General features: G+C 36.4%; 1 protein-coding gene across 1 annotated transcript in view; it reads left to right on the top strand.

Annotated features, from left to right (window-relative positions):
* Nucleotides 1-430: 430 nt before the first annotated feature.
* LOC107081839 (adhesion G-protein coupled receptor G4-like) overlaps nt 431-9,690 on the top strand; it is a 23,454-nt gene continuing 14,194 nt past the window's right edge. The window contains exons 1-4 of the mRNA XM_015370157.1: nt 431-478; nt 4,321-4,418; nt 5,840-6,165; nt 8,958-9,216. Of these exons, the coding sequence (XP_015225643.1) occupies nt 459-478; nt 4,321-4,418; nt 5,840-6,165; nt 8,958-9,216 (703 nt within the window). The 5' untranslated portion in view covers nt 431-458. The remainder of the gene's footprint in view (nt 479-4,320; nt 4,419-5,839; nt 6,166-8,957; nt 9,217-9,690) is intronic.

The raw sequence follows: 9,690 nt of genomic DNA, 5'->3' as shown, positions 1-9,690 counted from the left end.
AGATAGATAGATAGATAGATAGATAGATAGATAGATAGATAGATAGATAGATAGATAGATAGATAGATAGATAGATAGATAGATAGAACAGGATGTACCGTTTGTCTCTTTTTCTCCTCCCTCCTACTGCACCTTTGTGGGTGTGTTTCAGTAGTTTGTCTCCAATGCCTGCAGGGAAGACTTTTCATTGCAAAATTTCTGATTTCCTGAATGCACCTCACAGACAAACACACCTGCCCACTGTACCATTAGTAGAAATCCTTGTAGACACAGGTGGATGCTGCTTGACGAAAAGTGAGGAAGATTTCAGGAGTGGAGCAAAGCAGAACTGTGGCAGGTTGCGAAACTCGGACTTAGACAGACGGATGAAAGGGATGATGGAGACACACGTGCAGATCGGAGAGAAGAGAGAAGTCCTCCTCTGTAGAGTTTCCTGGTAAGCTGTAGAGAGGCTACAGATGCTTTTAAGAAGCATCAGGTAAGTGAGTTTTCCTTGAACTCTATATATTTGTTTCAAAAGCATAAACTGTAACATAAACTGGAAATTTTCTTGTTTGAAAGTCAAAATTAAATGGGATATTCAGGGAAAAATACAGAAGTTCAGCAATCAATGGAATAGATAAGGTTTTGTCTTAACAAAACGTTTTCTATCTGTTTTGTTTTCACACTGATACATTTTTAGATAATCAACTAACCTTCAGAGATAACCTCAAGAATATTTTTAGACAAAATAGTTATTAAAACTAAGCTTGTCCTTTAAATGAGCATTTGCCTCTTGAAGCTTTAGGCTTCTACATCACTGAGGACGAAATTTGGTCCACTTTTCTTGGCAGAGTTTTTTAAGCCCCAACAGTTTAATCTTTTATCACCCATGTTTTAACATTTGTTCATTAATACAGTAATTTGTTGGTTTGCTTTGGATTGTTTTTCTTGTAAATATGCCAATAGTTGGGCCAAGTAATGTCTTTCCAAGTAAGTCAAGTAGGTCTGCCTGCAGCTATTAACTCATACAACTTACTAAAAGAACCCCATTGAGATACAATGTTTAATTTCCCTTTGAGATTAATAAAGTATTCCTGATAAAACTAAGATGAATTGAAATTAAATTGTATATTCCAAGCCTTAATATTCAAGTCTCCATTGGAGTCAAAAGTCATGACACTAACAAGTTCCAAGGAAAGTCAAAGTCCTCCATGTTAAATTTAAAGTCAATATAAAGAGCTGTCCATTAAACATCAATGACATGAGGAAACAAATGATACAGATCAATATATATTTTTTTTACTTTAATTTTAATTCTGATTTAGAACCACCCTCCAAACTCAGAATCAGGTTTACTGGTCTGGATTTGTGTTTACATATGAAAATATAAACTATAGAGGAGATCAGAGATAAAGATATGGTAGTAAACCATATCTTTATCTCTGGTAGCCAACTTATTTTATATTGAAATATGATGAGCTGATACATTCTGACATAACATAAATATAGGAGCCATTTTTTGGATGGGGGACTGGTGTATAATGTCAGTGTTACCAAACTTTAGCAAAACGTACAGCAAAATATGAGAAATAAATAGCAAAGATTATGGATTTATCCAACAGCCCTCAAGCAGCCAACACAAGATGGAATGCAAATCGCAAATTATCTTGTTAATGATGTTAGGGAACTGTAATTAAGGCTTGTTTGTGTTTAGACATATAAACAGTTGGCTAATGAGAAAATATGACTAAATAACATTCATAGCATAGGACCGAAATGAGAGGTTAATGCTCTATGATAGTTATACGTTTTGTAAGGTCTCTAATTTAGTTACAATTTTATTGTGACGTATATCTCAGCTACTTTGCCAGTTTGAGACTAATTTTAAAAATACATGTGGTACCTTCAGGGTTTTTACACTATGGTCCAGACACAAGAAAGTTCTTCAGTCCCAGCTGATACCATTTGACGCAAAACCCATATCAAATGCAAATGCAACAGATTCAATGGTGCTACTCAAATGAACCTGAAAAGGAGAAATAATACAATTATTGAATGTCTTTACATGCTATGCAGATGCCCTGTCTGCACTGAGGAAAATATACTCAGTATCCTGGAGAAATGCCTTGGGTAACAGTTTGGATGGCCACATTATACAGTATTCTACCCTGGTTGACCATTCCCTTAGAAGTAAAGAGAGATGTGCCCGCCACACCATGACACTGGCCGGGTGCCAATACAATCAATATTTCGCCAATAGCTGGTATCCGTGATCAGTAAAGATGTGTTTGCCTAAATTGCATTAAGATTGTGGTAATCTTACTAAACAACGACAGAGGCCAGTGCTCACCAAAGACCCCCAAAGGGGTCACAAAGGGAGACTATACAGAGCAGCTACCTCTTCCAGGGTGGGATCAGTTCAGGAAAACTGGGATAGCTGAGCGAAGTGAACCCAAAACTAGCCGTGTAAGACTGAAGATTTAGCTTTAGCTGAACTAGAGAGATTTTCCAGACCAGCTAAATCTGCAGACAAATGCAAACCCAGTAAAAGGAAACCAGCCTCTAGACCCCTACTATCTACCTGGACATTTGTCAGACCTTGCTCTTGCCCATCCATTGGCCCACAATCCAAGTCCACTACAACCTATTTTCTGATTATTAAAGTGGTTAAGTGTATTAAAGCCCCCAGGGGCACTTTTATATTGTCAAGGTTCAATTTCCAGATGCTACTCTGTAGAGAAAATATCTCCTGTTGAGCGGGCACTTAATACATCCATATTCTATGAAAACCATGAGTTGATCTAAGAGAAGAACTGTCTGAAAGGATGTTTTGTTCCCCAAAATACCCTCATTTCCGCAAATGAGGTTAACAACTTCCCAGTAAGCTGTAAAAATCATCATATGATGAAGAGAAGTTGACAGTCTGCTTGTTTAAACATCTCTCCGAGGTTACCTTGTCTGGTAACAACTATCAATTTCAGACAAATTTGCACAAATCTTTGGCAATAACAAATGTGGCATCTATTTGTATTCGGTACCCCTTCATGTCTAAAATAATTTATTACAACTGTCTACAGAGGTGGGCTAATTAATAAAAGGAAACATGTTTCTGGTGTTTAATCTCAGTATAAATCTACAGTAGCTGTAGATTTATTTATTTAGAGAATAACCCAAAGAGGAACACAGCTCACTCTTTCATTTCAAAATGGAAAGAGTAAAACACAATTGCAGACCTACCCTTACAGGGCAGTGCCTTGCATGGTGTGCATTACTCTGGAGGAGCAACATAGATTCACAAAAAACATTAGTCATGCTCTACAGAGTTCTGGCCTTAATTCAAACTGGCAACAGAAAAACTCATAGATGAAAAATGTCACAAGAAGCCTGCTTTGCTTTTACCACCAACAAGGTAAAGAAAATTGCATAGCCACATGAGGAAGCAGGCGCTCTTGTCAGATGAGACCAAGCTTGAGTATTTTAGCCTGTATGCAAACTGCAGTTTGGAAAAACACTTTACCCTGAGCCACCATTCCTATGATAAAACATTGTGAGGGCAACATAATGCTGCAGATGCCTTTCTTTAGCATAGAAGTTGGTCAAAGTAGATGGATGTGGTATAATAAAGGGATACCCAAGAAGAAAACAGGTTTTAGGCCCCAAAAGACTTCAGTTTGAGCTAAATGTCCACCTTCCAACTTGACATTGTCAAAGCTTCAGCAAGATTTCTATTGGTTAATCATTTTGAAATACAATTCTGCATCTCCTTTCACCTCACAGCTAAGCACAACTTTGTGCTGGTCCATTCCCTTTAATCAATTTTTCTTTACAGCAGTCACATTGTAACCAGAGATTGTTGCACAATTATTATCTTCTTCTTTAATACCTAGAATCCATATTATATCATCACGTACATGTGTGAACTGAGATGCATTTAGCAGCCTAACAGCACTAGAACAAAAACGTATGTCTGTGAATGGTGTGAATGTGGTAACTTGTAACCCGACCCCCTGTGTCCCCTTCCCTGCCCTGAAGTCAATTTCCTCAGACGCACAAAAGCATGGATAATACTCATTCATTTTATCTTTTGAGCTGTGAAAGACGCTTCCCACCGCTGCTACTGTTACTGTAACCCGGTGTGACCAATTTCACAAACACAAACAGCAATGAAAGGAAGATCATTCTTGCTTAAAAAGAGGAAATAGTTGATGGACATGGTTTGAATTATGCAAAAACACCGTTGATTTGAATATGTTTGCTAATATAACTGAGTGGTAGCCCTACTGTATGTGTTAAAAGGTCATTCTTTGATATGAAAACCGTGTGTTGTCATGTTTCCAGAAGGATGTGTGACCCTCTTTTAGAGAGAAAGTGGAGATGGAGACTCTATTTCCTTCAAGTCATCTGGTTATTCCTGGCAGCAGAAACTTCTCCAACAGGTAAACATTGTAAATATGCTCATATCTGCTAGTTATTTCCTTTTTGTTTTTTGCAGAGAAAGTTACCTTGACCTCTGCAAAGAGCCTTTATCTGGGCCAAAAACTGAAAAAAATTAACATAATGCTTGCTTGGTAATCTCTGTTAAATCCAAAGTTAAATCATGAACCTAAAGCACTGTTGCTTTAAAACAAAGAGGTCCTGTGTTCAATTCCCCGTTAGGGGTGGGAGTTTTCAGAAACTTCAACTGGTAAAAGAAATCACAAAAAAACTCAACCAGAAGTCCTATTTGTATGTTAGTGAAGCTAAAAAAAAAGGAATGCAGTGGAATGGTCTTTAAATGAATGCTATGATGGCACAGCGTAGGAAGGCCGTTGAACAGACTCGCATCTTTTCCATGACCACAGGATGAGTCTTTCGACATCGTTATTAAAGAAATGAGAAGCTGGTAATTGCATCAGCTGGGGTCAAATAGCCTGTTGCCAGTTGGAAGATGATCCCCCATGCAGCATGATCCATGAGGAGGCTCATATATATTAGTGGTGTGATTAGATTAGTAAGAGTTATTTACAGGGTCTGTAATTAATTGTTTGCAATTAATTAAATTTTTTCCTAAACCAATTTTGCTCCTAAATTGTTCAGTAAATGTTTGAAAGCAGGCCACACTGGATGGGCGGACATTCCACTGCAGGGCAAACAGAAAGCAATGGCTCAACGGTTTACTTATATTTTAATCAAGGCTACAGTAACAACTGCATATGCAATGGCTTGCTTTATGAACTAAATAAAAACAGAGAAAACTACAGATAATTAACACGGAGAACATTTAGATGCTAGAGCCACAGCCCAAATTTTAGCCAGCAATTGCAGCAAAGTTTTTTAAAAGTATTTTGCTGTTTTTTTATTCTTTTGATTGATGCATTTGTTAAAATGCATCAGTCATACAATCTATCTGTTTAGATTGAATTTGACTCCTTTGCTCCTTTTGATATTAACCTGACTGTGAAAAGTCTATGTGATAGATTTTTTTTGTAAAAAAAAGAAGAAGCTGTATTTGAATTCAAATGTTAAATTATTTTGTTCTATTTCTGCTGCTGCAAAACTCGTTTTGTTTGAGATTTCTGTACTTCTGTTCATACCAGGCCTATAAACCACCTTAATTACACTTCATCGATCATCAGAAAACAAATAATAAAACCTAATATTTGAAACTGTTATGTTTTCACAGAGGAAAGTGGTGTTTTTTCCCTCATTACCACTTTTGTATTTCCTTTTTCCTAAAACATTCCAACTGTGAGGCTTAACATTTTCTAGCCAATGCTAATGCTTTTTTAAATTTAATTAACCTATATATACTGATTTTGTTCATGTATACTTCAAAGCAATCAAAATTCTAATTCTGCATTCATTTCTTCCTTTTCAGTGTCCGGATATTTCCTGGGAGACATTAAAGCAGTATTAAATGGCTGTGAAGACCATTGGACCCTTCAGGGTCGGACCTCAATTCCACAGCTTTCCCAGATGACTGTATGTGTTAATATTCAAGTGGTTGTCCCTGGACACTGGGTGGCCTTCTCTTACAGCTCAGTCCGGACACCCAATCCTAATTTAGGTCTGGAGGGAGATGACAAAGCGCTTTATGTGTGGCTACTGCAAGTCCGGCACCAGTTTCCTTTCAAGATTTCTCCAATGCAATGGTACAAGGTGTGTCTAAGGAGGGACGTACAGAGAAATACCTTCAGCGTTGAGGTAATATTCATGTCTACTAGTAAAAATACTTAATATACTATTATAAACGATGAAAACCGTATCAAAATAATATTCGTTTACCCAGTTAAGTTTGAGCTAAATCTATAAGGTCTTAAATTGTGTTTTACAAGTTCAGAACCTTTTGTCATTTAAACAATAATAGTCATGGAGAAGGAGGGCAATTGGATATAAAGGGAAGATTTCTCAAATAAGGACAAAGATCTTTTTGTCTTGCTGCTACATAATATGGCTGTTGTAATATCAGTACACAATGTATAGGAGATGGTATTTACAAACACACGGGATCTTTGCTTGTAAATACAGATACGATTTTGGTCCATCTTGGCATCAAAGCTTCTCATTCTTCCTGCAGAACTTGACTGAGATTAGGTGTGAAGGTCATTGATATAAACTCATTGTCATATTCAAGAAATCAGTTTGAAATTGTATCTATTGTATTAAGAGTGGTGCAGCGTCAGATAAATATCTGCTTGTCATTGGTTGAAAAAGTTAACAAGGATTAGAGTGCAGCTAAGGTATACATTGACAGAAAGTTAGCATTATGCCAAAATGCAAGACCTCATTTAAATCTGAATGAGAAAAAGAGCGTGAATTTTTAAGGAAAAGTAGTCCAGAGTCATTCCATGGCTTCTGCACACATTGTCGATGCGATGTGGACATAAGCAGGCAAGGGAAAACTGCAATTGAACGGCATGCGAGTATGAATTAACAAAAAAGTAATAAACGTGCAGCAGGTACCTCTTCAATGAGGGCTTTTTATAATGAAATTTTGTGTCCCCTGGATGCTCAAATAACTTCCATGGACCTGTGCAAGGTAGACCATACTGTAAAACATCACCAGTCCCACAGAAGTGTAGACTATTGTGTGAAAGTAGATTTTCAGTGACTCACCCCCAGCTAAAGTGATGACCATAGAAAGAGGTCTGCTGTAAACACAAAGACACTGAAGACAAGTTCCCAAAAGATTGTAGCTCTTAAAAAAAATCAATACTATTTGAGCAGTTGAGTATGTTTTTTTTCCGCAATTTATTTTGTTGTTTGAATAAACTATTAGGCTTTTTATTATTATGTCTGTTACCTGTTAAATAATTTCTTTAACATTTAAGTCCACACATGTTATGCCTTGTGGCATTCTGCACTTCTAAAGATTCATCTCAGTGGGCCATTTTTAAACACCATAATGTATTAAATAAATACAAATACTGGGAACTAGGGATGCAACTAATTATTATTTTGCAAATCAATTAATCTGTTGATTGTTTTTTCAATTAATTGATTAATAATAAGATTTTTACAAAATGAAACCAGGTGAGACAAAAACATTTCCCTTGAGGTGTTCTGGAAAGAGCATATTGACAAACAAAAAAGTTATTTTTATCTTAAATGCAAAGTGTATATATATTTTTTTACAATCTTGGTATAATTACTGCACTAAGTGTGTTTCAGTTGAAGGCACATTTTAGAGCCTCTACGCTCCAGCTAACGATTAATCGAATACTAAATTAGTTGACAATTATTTCAACAATTGATTAATCATAATTAATCTGATTAATTGTTTCAGCCCTACTGGGAATCAATAGTTTTTTGACTTTTCATGAATATTTCCTATTCAGCTACACAAGCATCCTCTTTAAGCCCTTTAATATTGTAATATAAATGATAGTTTGCTGCATTCTTATGTACACCTTAGTAATTTATTATAATATGCAGCATAATGTACTCCTTTTTGGTGCTATAGAAATGGCCACCCTAGCTGCTATGTGCACGCTTAGTGTCAGCTACATGTAGCATGATGCTGTGTGCACGTGCAGTATAAGCTATATGTAGCATGGTGCTATGTGCATGCTCAGTGTGAGCAGTACCCTGTTCACCTGGACTGTCCTCTCTTCAGGAAAAAATATAAATCTGTTTGAATGCTTGGATTGAAATGTCTTTTTTGTAAAGTGCTTTGAGATGAAATGCTGTGAATAGGTGATATATAAATGAACTGAGTTGAAATAATGTAGATGGCCAAACCACCTCATGCAATTTCTTTTTCCAGAACCGCAGTATTTTTTTAGTCACAGTCCCCTATGGATAATAGACCTCTTGTTCTTTCCTTTAAGGTAGAGCCAAGTCAAACTAAAATCTTTGGCTTTTCTCTAAATTACCTTTACTAGTCGTGCTGCATATCTGATGACACTTTGTGAGATTGCATTATCTCATTTTTATTATGACAGCGTAGAGCAATGCCCACATAAAGCGAAATAAGCCCCACCAATCTGTCAGTTTCCTGCTATATAATGCCATCCCTGGGGAGGTCAATATAGAGATTCTAGAAATCCCTCATTTGGTTAAGAAAGCAGACAGTAAACTCTCAAAAGAGGTGAAATTGTTTTGCTAAAATATTAAATGTTATCTTTTTCTACAGTCTTGTATTTTAATCCTTTATATATTCCTTCTATTCTCCTTCTATTACTCATTTAATTAATAATTTAGATTTTTTTTCTTCTCACGTTTAAGGCAGTTTTTTAATTTGCACTATCAATATGGCTGCCTTGAATTTCTATTCTCTTCTTTTATCAGACTTTTGTTTAATTTTACCAGCTTTGTAGCACCTAGCCTGTAAAGGTTTAAGGAGCTAGTCTGAGAAATGTGAGCAAAAAACAAAGATAAACTCAAACTGTCTGTGTGCTATTAGTGAATAATTTATTTTATTAACAGCAGTTTGATGAAAGTGAGTTATTTCAGGGCTTGAATTATTATCAGTAAACAATGCATCCATTTTTTAGGTTGATTACAAAATAGTAGCGGAGAGGACGGTCATTGCTCAGGCCATCCCCCCATCTGGTTCCCTGTGGCTGGGCTGCCATCAGAGACGGCGAACGCCAGAAGTCGCAATGGGAAAAGTTGAGCTCTACCTTTTTCGTATGTGGGCAGACCTGGGTGAACACAGGTCCTGTGAAGATGGCACTGTAATCGGCTGGAATGCAAACCACTGGGAAGTGACCAGTCCCAAAGCGAAAGAAACTGACTCTTCTCTTTCATGTGGTGAGACAGATAAAAAGAAAAATAAGCTTTACCTTTAGTTTTTCTATTTTATGTTTATTCACTAACCTCAGCATTAGTTATCTTTTTATGATTAAGCCTCTTTACTAATATTCCAGTTAACTGAATGTAAGATACTTTTCTGATTAATTAATCTCCCATAAATGCAATAAATGCATTTATGTGTGGGGCTTTACCTTACTGTCAAATTCTCCATCATTCCTCTTATCTCATTCAAACACGGGGGTTGTGTTTAAGATAAAATTCAGCCAAGCTTTTAAACACAAAATGTAATTCACTGACATGCAGTTGTTTAAGGGTAATACCAAAGTGACATCAGATTCAAATATATTTTAATTACAGTACATCGATGATTAGAAGAAAGTATGCCCTTCGTTCTTTTAAAAGGAGAAATGATTTGGCATCTAGAAGTTTCTACATTTTCACATCAAAATTCCAAGTGTATTACAGGAAAAC

Source organism: Cyprinodon variegatus, unplaced genomic scaffold (assembly GCF_000732505.1).
Source record: "Cyprinodon variegatus isolate N-32 unplaced genomic scaffold, C_variegatus-1.0 Scaffold42, whole genome shotgun sequence".
Lineage (NCBI taxonomy): Eukaryota > Metazoa > Chordata > Actinopteri > Cyprinodontiformes > Cyprinodontidae > Cyprinodon > Cyprinodon variegatus.
The sequence above is the reverse complement of the archived record's forward strand: the minus strand, read 5'-3'. Positions and strand labels throughout refer to the sequence as shown.